General features: G+C 45.0%; 1 protein-coding gene across 1 annotated transcript in view; it reads right to left on the bottom strand.

Annotated features, from left to right (window-relative positions):
* Positions 1–15693, bottom strand: part of LOC126153601 (uncharacterized) — a 175919-nt gene that overhangs the window by 4852 nt on the left and 155374 nt on the right. The window contains exon 4 of the mRNA XM_049916082.1: positions 13407–13638. Within this exon, the coding sequence (XP_049772039.1) occupies positions 13407–13638 (232 nt within the window). The remainder of the gene's footprint in view (positions 1–13406; positions 13639–15693) is intronic.

Here is a 15693-nt window from a genome sequence, read left to right as displayed (position 1 = left end):
ATCAGAAGAGGCACCAATGTTAGCACTGAATAGGGGATCATGGAGGAACTGTATAAGGGGGGCTATGCTCCAGACTGAACGCTGAAAGGCATAATCAGTCTTAAATGATGATGATGATGATGATGATGAGAGGAATTACTTTTCATGCAAGCAGAGTGTACAAGCACAAACGTAAAAAAATCCATATAACTTCTGTTGCTACTCTGCGCTCAATAGAATCTTCATCATGATCCAAGGCAATAATTTCCTGTTATTAGTGTTATGTGTGAAAGTTGTTTATGAATAAGAGACAGATGTGCTGCAGAAGGTCGAAGAAGTATTGGAACAATATTTGAAAAATTATTGCTTTGCAGTTTTTTTAAATTTTGCCTTTTTATGAAGAATCGCATTTTCTAGCGCTATATGATAAATCTGTATTGTAGTTGTTGTTGTTGTGGTCTTCACTCCAGAGGCTGGTTTGATGCAGCTCTCCATGCTACTTTATCCTCTGCAAGTTTCTTCATCTCCCAGTACCTACTGCAACCTACATCCTTCTGAATCTGCTTAGTGTATTCATCTCTTGGTCTCCCCCTACGATTTTTAGCCTCTACGCTGCCATCCAATATTAAATTGGCGCTCCCTAGATGCCTCAGAACATGTCCTATCAACCGATTCCTTCTTCAGGTCAAGGTGTGCCACAAACTCCTCTTTTCCCCAATTCTATTCAATACCTCCTCATTACTTATGTGATCTACCCATCTAATCTTCTGTAGCACCACATTTTGAAAGCTTCTATTCTCCTTTTGTCCAAACTATTTATCGTCCACGTTTCACTTCCATACATGAGCACACTCCTCACAAATACTTTCATAAACGACTTCCTGACACTTAAATTTAAATTCGATGTTAACAAATTTCTCTTCTTCAGAAACGCTTCCCTTGTCATTGCCAGTCTACATTTTATATCCTCTCTACTTTGACCATCATCAGGTATTTTGCTCCCCAAATAGTAAATCTCATTTACTACTTCAAGCGTCTCATTTCCTAATCTAATACCCGCAGCATCACCCGATTTAATTCGACTACATTACATTATCCTCGTTTTGCTTTTGTTGATGTTCATCTTATATCCTTCTTTCAAGGCGCTGTCCATTCCGTTCAGTTGCTCTTCCAGGTCCTTTGCTGTCTCTGACAGAATTACAATGTCATCGGCGAACCTCAAAGTTTTTATTTCTTCTTCATGGATTTTAATACCTACTCCGAATTTTTCTTTTGTTTCCTTTACTGTTTGCTCAGTATACAAATTGAATAGCATCGGGGAGAGGCTACAACCCTGTCTCACTCCCTTCCCAACCACTGCTTACCTTTCATGTCCCTCGACACTTATAATTGCCATCAGGTTTCTGTACAAATTGTAAATACCCTTTCGATCCCTGTGTTTTACCCCTGCCACCTTCAGAATTTGAAAGAGAGTATTCCAGTCAACATTGTCAAAAGCTTTTTCTAAGTTTACAAATGCTAGAAACGTAGGTTTGCCTTTCCTTCATCTATTTTCTAAGATAAGTCGTAGGGTCAGTATTGCCTCACGTGTTCCAACATTTCTACGGAATCCAAACTGATCTTCCCCGAGGTCGGCTTCTACCAATTTTTCCATTTCTCTGTAAAGAATTCGTGTTAGTATTTTGCAGCCATGGCTTATTAAACTGATAGTTCGGAAATTTTCACATCTGTCAACACCTGCTTTCATTGGAATTGGAATTATTATATTCTTCTTGAAGTTTTAGAGTGTTTAGCCTGTCTCATACATCTTGCTTACCAGATGGTAGAGTTTTGTCAGGGCTGGCTCCCCCAAGGCTATCAGTAGTTCTGATGGAATGTTGTCTACTCCCAGGGTGTTGTTTCGGCTTAGGTCTTTCAGTGTTCTGTCAAACTCTTCATGCAGTATCGTATCTCCCATTTCATCTTCATCTACATCCTCTTCTGTTTCCTCTATGTCCTCAAATACATCACCGTTGTACAGACCCTCTATATACTCCTTCCACCTTTCTGTTCTCTCTTCTTAGAACTGGGTTTCCATCTGAGCTCTTGATATTCATACATATGGTTCTCTTTTCTCCAAAAGTCTCTTTAATTTTCCTGTAGGCAGTATCTATCTTACCCCTAGTGATGCATGCCTCTACATCCTTACATTTGTCCTCTAGCCATTCCTGCTTAGCCATTTTGAACTTCCTGTCGATCTCATTTTTGAGACATTTGTATTCCTTTTTGCTTGCTTCATTTATTGCATTTTTATAATTTCTCCTTTCATCAGCTAAATTTAATATATCTTCTGTTACCCAAGGATTTCTACTAGCCCTCGTCTTTTTACCTACTTGATCCTCTGCTGCCTTGACTATTTCATCTCTCAAAGCCCATTCTTCTTCTACTGTATTTCTTGCCCCCATTCTTGTCAATCGTTCCCTAATGCTCTCGCTGAAACTCTCTACAACCTCTGGTTCTTTCAGTTTATCCAGGTCCCATCTCCTTAAATTCCCACATTTTGCAGTTTCTTCAGTTTTTATCTACAGTTGATAACTAATAGATTGTGATCAGAGTCCACATCTGGCCCTGGAAATGTCTTACAATTTAAAACCTGGTTCCTAAATCTCTGTCTTACCATTATATAATCTATCTGAAACTTTCGAGTATCTCCAGGCCTCTTCCATGTATACAAACTTCTTTTATGATTCTTGAACCAAGTGTTAGCTATGATTAAGTTATGCTCTGTGCAAAATTCTACCAGGCGGCTTCCTCTTTCATTTCTTAGCCCCAATTCATATTCACCTACTACGTTTCCTTCTCTTCCTTTTCCTACTATCGAATTCCCGTCACCCACGACTGTTCAATTTTCGATCCCTTCACTTTCTGAATAATTTCTTTTATCTCATCATACATTTCATCAATTTCTTCGTCATCTGCAGAGCTAGTTGGCATATAAACTTGTACTACTGTGGTAGGCGTGGGCTTCGTGTCTAACTTGGCCACAATAATGCGTTGACTATGCTGTTTGTAGTAACTTACCCGCACTGCTATTTTTTTATTCATTATTATACTCCTGCATTACCCCTATTTGATTTTGTATTTATTCACTTGACCAGAAGTCTTGTTCCTCCTGCCACCGAACTTCACTAATTCCCACTATATCTAACTTTAACCTATCCATTTCTCTTTTTAAATTTTCTAACCTATCTGCCCGATTAAGTGATCTGACATTCCACGCTCCGATCCGTAGGACGCCAGTTTTCTTTCTTCTGATACCGACGTCCTCTTGAGTAGTCCCCGACCGGAGATCCGAATGGGGGACTATTTTACCTCCGGAATATTTTACCCAAGAAGAAGCCATCATCATTTAACCATACAGTAAAGCTGCATGCCCTCGGGAAAAATTACGGCTGTTGTTTCCCCTTGCTTTCAGCCGTTCGCAGTACCAGCACAGCTAGGCCGTTTTGGTTAGTGTTACAAGGCCAGATCAGTCAATCATCCAGACTGTTGCCCCTGCAACTACTGAAAAGGCTGCTGCCCCTCTTCGGGAACCACACGTTTGTCTGGCCTCTCAACGGATACCCCTCCGTTGTGTTTGCACCTACGGTACAGCTATTGTATCGCTGAGGCACACAAGCTTCCCCACCAACGGCAAGGTCCATGGTTCATTGGGTGGGGGGGGATTTTTTTGGCTTTAATATTTTTATTACAAGATCCCTCTGTTTCAATTTACATATCAACAATTTTCAAATAAAACCTGAATTAAACATTGACATTTTCAATTTTGCTACAAACACTGTTTATTTTTAAGTAACAGATTGGAGGATAAGTATGTTGAACAAAATAGTTCCGTAGGTTACCCGGCCCTTTATACACTGTGTGATCAAAAGGATCCGGACACCTGAAATGACTTACAAATTCATCGCACCCTCCATCGGTAATGCTGGAATTCCATACGGTGTTGGCCCACCCTTAACCTTGATGACAGCTTCCACTCTCGCAGGCATACGTTCAGTCGGGTGCTGGAAGGTTTCTTGGGGAATGGCAGCCCATTCTTCACGGAGTGCTGTACTCAGGAGCTGTATCGATGTCGGTCGATGGTACCTGACACGAAGTCGGCGTTCCGAAGCATCCCAAAGGCGTTCTATAGGATTCAGGTCAGGGGTCTGTGCAGGCCAGTCCATTACAGGGATGTTATTGTCATGTAGCCACTACGCCACAGCCCGTGCATCATGAACAAGTGCTCGATCGTGTTGAAAGATGCAGTCGACATCCCCTAATTGCTCTTCAACAGTGGGAAGCAAGAAGGTGCTTAAAACATCAATGTAGGCCTGTGCTGTGAGAGTGCCACGCAAAACAAACAAGGAGTGCAAGTCCCCTATATGAAAAACACGACCACAACATAACACCACCGCCTCCGAATTTTACTGTTGGCACTACACCCGTTGGCAGATGACGTTCACCGGGCATTCCCCAAACAATGTGTGGTTTATGAGCAGCCGCTCGACCGTGAAATCGAAGTTTTCTCACCTCCCGCCTGTCGTAGTACTTGCAGTGGATCCTGATGCACTTTGGCATCACTCTGTGATGGTCCGAATAGATGTCTGTCTATTAGATATTATGACCCTCTTCAACTGTCGGAGGTCTCTGTAGACGATCCCGGCGGAGGTTCAAGTCCTCCCTCGGGCATGGGTGTATGTGTTTGTCGTTAGGATAATTTAGGTTAAGTAGTGTGTAAGCTTAGGGACTGATGACCTTAGCAGTTAAGTCCCATAAGATTTCACACACATTTGAACATTTCTCTGTAGACGAGGTAGGCCTGTACGCTTTGGTGCTGTACGTGACCCTTCAAGTTTCCACTTCATTATCACATCGGAAACAGTGGACCTAGCGATGTTTAGGAGTGTGGTAATCTCGCGTACAGACGTATGACACAAGTGATACCCCATCACTTGACCACGTTCGAAGTCCGTGAATTCCGCGGAGCGCCCCATTTTGCTCTCTCACGATGTCTAATGACTACTGAGGTCGCTGATATGGAGTACCTGGCAGTAGGTGGCAGCACAATGCACCTAACATGAAACACGTATATTTTTGGGGGGTGTCCGGATACTTTTGATCACATAGTCTATATCCTCATTCACTTTCTAGGCGGTTCACCACTTCCGGTTTCTATGGAGAATGTAGTAAGACACTGATTGCTTACGCAACCAAAGCGATCGATTTGAGGCAAAGCCCTATAGGTATGCAACGGGTACATGTAAACTGATCGAGGCTACTAGGGAAACTACCGTAATCAACGTTTACTTCTTACAGTCTACTGTAGACTAAGGACGTTCTACAACTCTAGTTATAAGTAAGTTAGAAATAAAATATATGCTAAATCAACGCTTCCTCACAATTGAAGTGGAGCACCCGCAAGGGGAGCAGGAAACGAAATGAAACTTCACCCTGTTATCACACTATGGAATCATGTTTCAAAGAACTTGGTAGTGTGAGCAAACTAATAAAAATGACGCTGTGCCCCTTATGAACTGTATGAAATCACTGATTGGAATTGTGTCATAAGGTTGTTGTATACTCTCCTGAGGAAAGCTACTCCACAACTCTCGTAACGGATCGTTGACAACTCGGACACGGGGAAGGGGACAGAGTTGACGTACGAGGTGGTTTCAGATGTTGCCTGCAGGGGACAGTGCTAAGGGGGAGGGGGATCTTACTGGCCACAAAAGTACCTCGACATCACTCAGGCGGTTCACAGACACAAGTACCGAGTGTGGACGAGAACTGTCCTGTCGCAAAATGGTACCACGATACTGTTTCATCAGTTGTGTACAGTTGTGCCGCCCAAGTTCCCTCAATCACTACCAGCCACGGCATGAACTCATTCGCGAAGACTCCCGACACGTTGACGCTAGTAGTAATAGGACTCCTCCTCCAGGTAACCGCCATACTCGCCGGCGATGGTCGTCAAGGGTAGTGCAATACCGTGGTTCAGTGCTCAATACAATGCGACGACGTGTTTCAGCAGTCCATGCTTCCCAGTCACGGCACCACGGTCGTTCGTATTGTGTCGTTAACAGGAACCTACGCAGGGGGTTGTAGTTGCCAAGTCAGGCTGCTGTTAGTCTCTAAACAATGATGGAGGGTGACACAGGATCCAGGATGCCAATTCCGACTCGCTTAGTGCCCTACAAGCACTTCACCAAATGTACCCAGTGGACTAGTTGATTCAGCTCATCCATGACTCCTTACAGCGGCTCCAACACCGTTGCAAGGAGTTGATCTTTTGCTGGGTACCTGGCCATATCGGGATACAGGGAAATGACATGGCCCGCAAAGCGGTCAATGAAGCATGTCGAAATGGCGTTTGTCCCATCCCGTTGCATTCCATCATCTCATTTTCCGACAGACGCATAATGCGTCAGTGGGAGACTGAATGGTTGTAGGTGACAGAAAAAATTTGCGGTCCCTCAAATCGGCGACACAGGCAATATGGACTTTACGTCAGCCTCACCGCTGGAAGGAGGTTCTGTTTAACAGGCCCTGCTTACCGGACATAGCCCTTTGACACGTGGCTTCCTCCTCCGGCGGGAGGATCCACCACTCTGTGAGGTTTGTGGTGTGCCAGTTTCAGTTCCGCATATAGTGGCAACGTGTGTACTATATACCGATATTAGGGCATTCCTCAGTCTCGATGGAGATCTGCCCACCATCCTGCCGATACTGATTCCGGTGTTACAAACAGTGGTGAAGTTTTATGAAGTGTCAGACCCAATCCATAAACTGGCGGGGAAGGCAGGAGACTTCAGTGCATTATCAATTGCTCCGCATGTGGGGACAGCCTTCGTTCCCACCTGTGAGATTGACATGCTGACTTTTCGATAGCGCGCTCATGACCATGATGTCGAGCCCCCCCCCCCCCTCCCCCATCTCAAATCATGATCATCGTCATGATGACACTGACTGTTGCAGGGAGACCGTTCTTGTTCTCAGATGGCATGCGCAGATGTGAAATGGTTACGACGTGTTTGGTGCACAATACGGACATTATCCCTTGTGCTGGCCAGATTTGGGTCGTCCAGCATCTTGACGATGGGTATGCCTGCCATTCCCGTGCAGTTTAACATCGGACATCCGAATGCTCCACAAATCTAGATATTGCACGAGTTGACCAGTTAGTCAAATGCACTCCCATAATAAGAATGGTCACCCATAATAAGACTCTCTTCAAACTATGTCAGGTGCAGATAACGCTATTTCGCAATAGTACATGGTATCTCCGTGTCTTTCACAATGACAACTCAACATCTAACGCTGTTCATGTAACTTGTATGTCATACTAGGCCTGGTAGCAACACTAAACATGAACACAGCTAACGTACTACGGTGGCCGTTCTGCTCTAATCATTTACATGCCCGCCGATGGTGCGTACATGTACGACGTTGCGTCGACAGCGGACTATCTTCTCTGTGCGTCACTTTCTGGTCAAGCAGTGTAAACATAACTAAATTGTCTACGTTCAGTTATGTATGTTTATGAAATTAGATAATTTCTTTAGCATGTATTTTCTAGCATCATTATTCTACATTTCTATGTTTCTGCGGCAACGTCGTCCTCAAGCGAGGGGCGTGAGAAGGCATGCAGATGTTTCTACTTCTCTCACTCAGTTCCAGTCCCTACCCTGGTGGCATTCTCTCGATCTCTCACAGGATCAGTATACGTTGTGCTGTTGCACTGAACTGTGTGAGGAGGTCAGATGAGGATGATTACTGCACATTTGCTACAGAGCCAGGAATCACCATCCACAACCTCTCATCTCGCAGCGTAATCCTTCATTACCAGTTCGCCCTTCATTACCAGTTCTCCCCAAGCTACAACCTATCCAGCCATGATCTCCTCTTCGCGAACACAATTCCCAAACTTACCTTTCGCCACCATCACGAGTCTCTTTATGTTTTATATCTACGTTTAAGAGATCTGCATAGTAGCTATCATCGTTGGCTGTGTCGCATCCTTAGGTTAGCAAGCATTTTAATTTCTTGCGCCGTCGGATATCGCTGTACACGAAGTATCAATTTGCTTAGGTTTCAGTTCCTTTTGCGAGTTAATACCTTCAAGATGCGTCAAAGATTCACACGCCTCTTTGGAGCGTTGCTTCGTACGTCGACATGGTCGGACAACACACATGTAGCGTTCAGTATCATCATGTGTGCTCCTGCAATGAAGATTGGCGTACTCCAGAGTTCCAAAGACGCCATACAAACAGCTGTCATCTTCGTTACACCTAAACCTGTGTAAATGTGAGGGGTAGGGGCCATGCGCAGTTGAAGTAGATGAGGACTCTGTGGGAATTGTTTCACTCTACTCCACTTTGGCGGAGATGAATGAACCGTTTTGCCAATAATTGTATTTGTCCAGATACGTTCATATTCTTTGTTTAATCATCTGCAATTGTATCTCTCCGTTATTGCTCACACTTTGTTCACGTTTCCCCATCGTAGCCAGTAAATGGCTCCCTTCCTTCGAAGCTACAAATCTATGGGGTATATTCCCACAGTCACTATTAGGGGTTCTATTGGCACTCTGAGTCGTGAAATTATTCCCCTCTGCATTTTCCTCGTGATACTAGCCCTCCCTGCCTCAATTTAAGCGCCTAAACACTGGCTCCGAATGAAACTTCAGCTCTCAAGACAGCTTCATGATACCTTCTCACTGAGTCGGTTGGTATTCTGTACTGAATTACGACTATATCAACAGTCTTGTGCGTAGTTTTTGGTGTTCGTTCTGCTACCGCTTTCACGTGATCTCTAAAAGTCAATCTTTCGTCTAGATGAAGACAGAGATAACGACAAACATACAACATTTGGAGTGACATGTCGTTTTTGTTCGTCGGATTTTGTCCAAACAACCTACCCCTCAGGCGTATGTACCTTGTTTTATTTACTCCCAATTGTAATATCGTTCGCGAACACCAGGTCCGAAGCAGGACTAAACCGTCATTACATTCCTTTTCTATCTGTATTCTAAAATCCCCTGAAACAATAAGCAGCTGGTTGTCTGCGTATGCCACAACTGCAGTAACTTCTTGACTTGCTTCCAAAAAATTGGCCCACAGCTGGGTCCCTGTGGACATCTCTTAGCGATATCTCTTCATACTACTGGCTGCGTCGACCACTCCAACCCTCGACTTTTGCACTATTCTAACATGCCCAAGTAGAGATATCTCGGTACTCACAATTTCGTGAGCCTGGGGAAAAGAGAGAGCCACTGCAAATGATCGAAAGCTCCCTGAACATCTATCGTCACCATAATCGCGAGCCGGTCTAATGCTCTATTTATTCTATCATCGACAGATCTTCCCTTTCTGAAGCTATATTGATTCGATTTAGTCCAGTGAGTTCTCACTGTGTAAACAGCCGTTCACAGAGAGTCTTTCTTTGACTTTTCCCAAAGTATTCAAATAACGTACCCGTCGATAAAATTTCACCGAATTGGGTCTCGGTCCTCGCATTTTTTTTCCGAGTATTACAGTACCATCTGTCAGGCGCGCATTCCTGCACCAGACACCCATTTAAAAATGTTGTCATGTATGGGACGAAGGTAATAATACTCGTAATACTTTCTGTATACGTCATTTACAAGTTCAGCAGCACTATAAGAATAATAGTGTGGTTCTGGATCTTCAAACGAGCTGTTGTTTCCAAGTTGTGCAGAATATTTCGACAAACGACTCATCTTCTTCAGGAGCTGCGAGTTGTGCTATTCGGGTACTCGCTATCACTGGGCATTTCTTAGAATACAATCATGAAATGAAATACGATAACACTAGTATCGTGGTGTAAATGCCAACTTTCAAGGTGGTATAATTAAGGAGTCTATCTACAGTGCTGTGATATAAGTCATAAGATAGCGATACGCACATATACAAATGGCAGTAGTATCGCGTGCACAAAGTATAAAAGAGCAGGTGAGTAATATGAGAAAGTTTTCGACGTGATTATGGTCGCACGACGGGAATTAACAGACTTCGACAACGGAATGGTAATAGGTGCTAGACGCACTGCGTATTCCATTACGGAAATCGTTAGGGAATTCAATATTCAGTGGTCCACAATGTCAAGAGTGTGTCGAGAATGCCAAATTTCAGGCATTACCTCTTACCATGGCCAATGCAACAACCGAGAGCAACGGCGTTTGCGTTAAGAGTTATCAGCGCAACACTGCGAGAAATAACCGCAGAAATCAACGTGGGACGTAAGACGATCGTATCCGTTACGACAGCGCGGCTCAATTTGGCGTTAGTGGACTATGGAAACAGACGGCCGACGCGAGTGCCTTTGCTAACTGCATGACGTCGCCTGCAGCGCCTCTCTGGGGCTCGTAACCATATCAGCTGGACCCTAGACGCGACTGGAAAACCGTGGCCTGGTCAGGTGATTCCCGATTTCAGTTATTCAGAGCTGATGGTAGGGTTCGAGTGTGGCGCAGACCACACGAAGCCATGGGCCCCAGCTGTCAACGAGGCACCGTGCAAGCTGGTGATGGCTCCAGAATGGTGTGGGCTGTGTTTCTATGGAACTGAGTGGGTTGTCTAGGCAAACTGAACCGATCATAGGCTGAAAATGGTTATGTTGGAGACCATTAGCAGCCATTCACGGGAGTTCGTGTTGTGGATGACAATGAGTAGGGTCACTGGGCCACAGCTGTTCGCAATTGGTTTGAAGGACAATGTGGACAGTTCGAGCGAATGATTTGGCCACCCAGATTGTCCGACATGAGTTCCATTGAACATTTATGGGACATAATCGAGAGATAGTTCGTGCACAAAATCTGCAACAGTAACACTTTCGCAGGCAGCATGGCTAAACATTTCTCCAAGGGACCTCCAACGACTGGGCTACCTGAGACCACGCCACGTCGAGTTGTTGCACTACGCCGAGCAAAAGGAAGTCCGACACGATATTAGGAGGTATCTCACGACTTTTGAAGCTTCAGTATAAAAAAATAAATAAATAGGAAAATTTAATGAACTGGGACGGAGGTTTCAATTTAAACAATGCTTGGGGTCAAGCACTCAGTTTATTAACATATCGCCGGCCGTCACATCCACGAGAGCTGAGAAAATCTGAGACAATGTGCGTTCTACATTGTGCCTCTGAAAAACAAAGAATATCGAAGGGCGCAGTGGGATTCGGGAGTCAAACTACACTGTAACTAGCGGGGAGACAAATTGTTCAGACAGGAGTCCAGGTAGCGAGTACACGTCGGAGCACAACTTGCGGCATGGCATCTGAAGAAGTATGTGTGGAACGTCGTAATTCTGTGCATAAAGCAGAAACAACGAATCGACTGGACACTCAGAAGCTCAACACTAATAAACAATGCCGGGAAAATTTGAGGGATCACAGCACTATAAGTGTGGTGTCACCGCCAGACACCACACTTGCTAGGTGGTAGCCTTTAAATCGGCCGCGGTCCGCTAGTATACGACGGACCCGCGTGTCGCCACTGTCAGTGATTGCAGACCGAGCGCCGCCACACGGCAGGTCTAGAGACACTTCCTAGCACTCGCCCCAGTTGTACAGACGACTTTGCTAGCGATGCTACACTGACAAATACGCTCTCATTTGCCGAGACGATAGTTAGCATAGCCTTCAGCTACGTCATTTGCTACGACCTAGCAAGGCGCCATAGCATTTGATATTTATCTTGTGAAGCATGTACAGTCAAGAGAGATGTTCACCAATTGTGGATTAAAGTTAAGTATTCTACCAGTTACCTCCTTTCTTTACCAGACTCAACTCCTATAACTGTTCCAGACCTCACGCCAGCCTGCGTGAGCTTAAACGCGTGCCTTTCGGCTTCCTCCAAACCCCGTGAATTGGCTCCTGCCAATTCACAACAATAAGGATGTTCGCTGTCTATGCTGTTGTGTACAGGAAAACATTATCGCTGAATGATCGTAAGAAATTACAGAAAGACTTGGAAAAAATGGCAGCTCTCTTTCAAAGTGCTTAAATATAAGATAAAGTCTATAACAAGAAGAAAGAACCCGATAGTATGCTGTTACAAGATTAGTGGCTAACGTGTAGAACACTTCAAATCCAGTAAATTGGAAACCGTTCATTAGAAAGCGCCTACAGTATCGTTATCTTTGCGTGAGCTACAGTTCGCCGAATTTTCGTCAGTAAAGGGACATGTAAAAACGCTACTCACAGGGGGCATAGAGGCGTCATTCCCGCTTGTAATGAAATTTAATTCGACCTATTTCAGTGAGTCGCTCTGTCGTAGCACTTCATCAAGATGGCTGGAGCAATTGATGTCCGTCTGGAGCAACGTGCCGTAATAGAGTTCCTGGGCTGTGAGGACGAGACAGTGACATACATTGCAAGCGACTGTAAAGGGTGTATGGGGGTGACGCTATTGATCGCAGTACAGTTAGTCGTTGAACAAGTTGATTATATGGCTGAAGTCAGCACGCCAATACTAGGGACCTCCAACGCAGTGGCAAAGCGAGCGCTGCACAGACTCCTGGCAATGTACAGCGTATTGGGAATCTTATTTTGGTTGACCAACTTACAACAGTGAACGACTGCCAATCCGAGTGAGAGAAACAAAAGAAAGAGTGTGTAGGATACTGAGATGTGAAAAAGTTTACTCCAGTTGGGTTACAAGTGCTGATGAAATGCCCACAGAGAAAAACAGGAGTCAGTGTGTAGCGAACTTTTGGTAAAGTACGAGAATTAAAGAGATGACTTCCTCGCAAGAATTATGACAAGAGGTGAAATATCTGCAGATGAAAGGGCAATCGACGTAATGGCTTAATGCAATCCTTATGAAGAAGAAGAAATTCAAAATCACACCTTCAGCAGGAGAAGTGATGGCTACTGCGTTTTTCGATTCAGGAGGATTTTGTGGATATCACGCCAAAAGGAACCACTATCAGTTCTGACACGTATGTGGCAACTCATAAAAAACTCATAAAAAACATGTCACGTTCGGCAATGAGGGCCAAAATACAATGTTCTGCTGTTGCACCATAACACCCGGCCACATATCAGTGAGGAAACTACCATCGAGATCATAAAGCCTTGGAGGACAACCCGAAACACTCAGTCTACGGCCCTACAGGCCTCAGTTCCAGGGTGGCGCGAGGCAGTTGAAAGGATCGGCCATTATGGGAAAAAGCGACATTTTCCCTTTCAAGAATGTATCAATGTGATACCAAACAAACGGGAAATAAACTGGATGTCGAAAACGAGATTGTACATTTGTTATCGAGTGAAACTCGTAATATTATTGTAGGTCTGCAGTTGTGTGTTAGGTTCGGTTGTTTATTGGACAGAAAATCTGTAGGTAAAACCGAGACAACTGATGTGAAGGTCGCTTGCCGCATGCTCACCCTCCTGTTTGCCGACGGACTGCCAGCGGCCGAGAGCCCTGCGCATGTCGGTGACGTTGAGGTTGTAGACGACAACGTCCCGGCCCTCGGTCCACTTGAGCGTGAGCCAGCTGCCGGTGGAGTTCTGGCGGTGCAGGACCACGATGGGGCACTTGCGCTGCTCGATCATCGACATCTCCAGCACCTTAGGGTCGTGCTCCACGATCTCCACCACATACCACTGACCAGTCACCTGCGAGGCAGAAACCAGCAAACAGATTGTAAACGCTAGCACCTCTTTGGCATTACTCAGTTCGAGTACAGTTATGTAAACTGACGGATGGAGTTCGATACAGTTACCCACGAGCTGCGGAATACACTACTGGCCATTAAAATTACTACACCAAGAAGAAATGCAGATGATAAACGGGTATTCATTGGACAAATATATTATACTAGAACTGACATGTGATTACATTTTCACGCAATTTGGCTGCATAGATCCTGAGAAATCAGTACCCAGAACAACCAACTCTGGCCGTAATAACGGCCTTGATACGCCTGGGCATTGAGTCAAACAGAGCTTGGATGGCGTGTACAAGTACAGCTGCCCATGCAGCTTCAACACGATACCATAGTTCATCAACAGTAGTGACTGGCGTATTGTGACGAGCCAGTTGCTCGGCCACCATTGACCATTGGTGAGAGATCTGGAGAATGTGCTGGTCAGGGTAGCAGTCGAACATTTTCTGTATCCAGAAAGGTCCTTACAGGACCTGCAACATGCGGTAGCGCATTATCCTGCTGAAATGTAGGGTTTCGCAGGGATCGAATGAAGGGTAGAGTGACGGGTCGTAACACATCTGAAATGTAACGTCCACTGTTCAAAGTGCCGACAATGCGAACAAGAGGTGACCGAGACGTGTAACCAATGGCACCCCATACCATCACGCCGGGTGATACGCCAGTATGGCGATGACGAATACACGCTTCCAATGTGCGTTCACCTCGATGTCGCCAAACACGGATGCGACCATCATGATGCTGTAAACAGAACCTGGATTCATCCGAAAAAATTACGTTTTGCCATTCGTGCACCCAGGTTCGTCGTTGAGTACACCATCGCAGGCGCTCCTGTCTGTGATGAAGCGTCAAGGGTAACCGCAGCGTTGGTCTCCGAGCTGATACAGTAGTCCATGCTGCTGCAAACGTCATCGAACTGTTCGTGCAGATGGTTGTTGTCTTGCAAACGTCCCCATCTGTTGACTCAGGGATCGAGATGCGGCTACATGATCCGTTACATCCATGCGGAGAAGATGCCTGTCATCTCGACTGCTAGTGATACGAAGCCGTTGGGATCCAGCACGGCATTCAGTATAACCCTCCTGAACCCACCGATTCCACATTCTGCTAACAGTCATTGGATCTCGACCAACGCGAGCAGCAATGTCGCGATACGATAAACCGCAATCGCGATAGGCTACAATCCGACCTTTATCAAAGTCGGAAACGTGATGGTACGCATTTCTCCTCCTTACAGGAGGCATCACAACAACGTTTCACGGGGCAACGCCGGTCAACTGCTGTTTGTGTATGAGAAATCGGTTGGAAACTTTCCTCATGTCAGCACGTTGTAGGTGTCGCCACCGACGCAAACCTTGTGGGATTGCTCTGAAAACCTAATCATTTGCATATCACAGCATCTTCTTCCTGTCGGTTAAATTTTGCATCTGTAGCACGTCATCTTCATGGTGTAGCAGTTTTAATGGCCTGTAGTGTATATCAGGAAGTCTTAGGAAACGGGTAGCGTGAGTTGGTACCAAGAATCCTGAAGAAGGACTGTTGCTCTTGCGTACGGGAATATCAGACTAGCTTTGTCTTCGAAATGAGGTGTTCCTAGAAAGCAGAACGAAGTATGTCATTCTGTACAGAGAAAAAATCTTCAGAGGAAAAAGTATCTTTGGGCACACCCCAATGAAGTATTATAAGAGCATTATTTTTCACTGTAAACACAGGTGTCCAAACTTATGGACGAAAGCAACTTTCGCATAATGTGTCACTAGCAAATAACGTAACTTGGACCACACATAGAAAGATCCGCTGAAGCAGAGCACAGAAAGTAACAAACAGAAATGACACTTGTAGACACATACCCGAACGGAGTGCTATAGGACGATTACTTTTCACAGTACGTTAAAATGATGAAGTAGATAAAGTCGAAAGCTCAATGAGGCTCTTCGCAAATGATACTGTTCTACACAGATAAGTCGCAACGCTACAAAACTATAGCGAAATGCAGGAAAACCTA

This window comes from Schistocerca cancellata, chromosome 2 (assembly GCF_023864275.1).
Source record: "Schistocerca cancellata isolate TAMUIC-IGC-003103 chromosome 2, iqSchCanc2.1, whole genome shotgun sequence".
Lineage (NCBI taxonomy): Eukaryota > Metazoa > Arthropoda > Insecta > Orthoptera > Acrididae > Schistocerca > Schistocerca cancellata.
The sequence above is the reverse complement of the archived record's forward strand: the minus strand, read 5'-3'. Positions and strand labels throughout refer to the sequence as shown.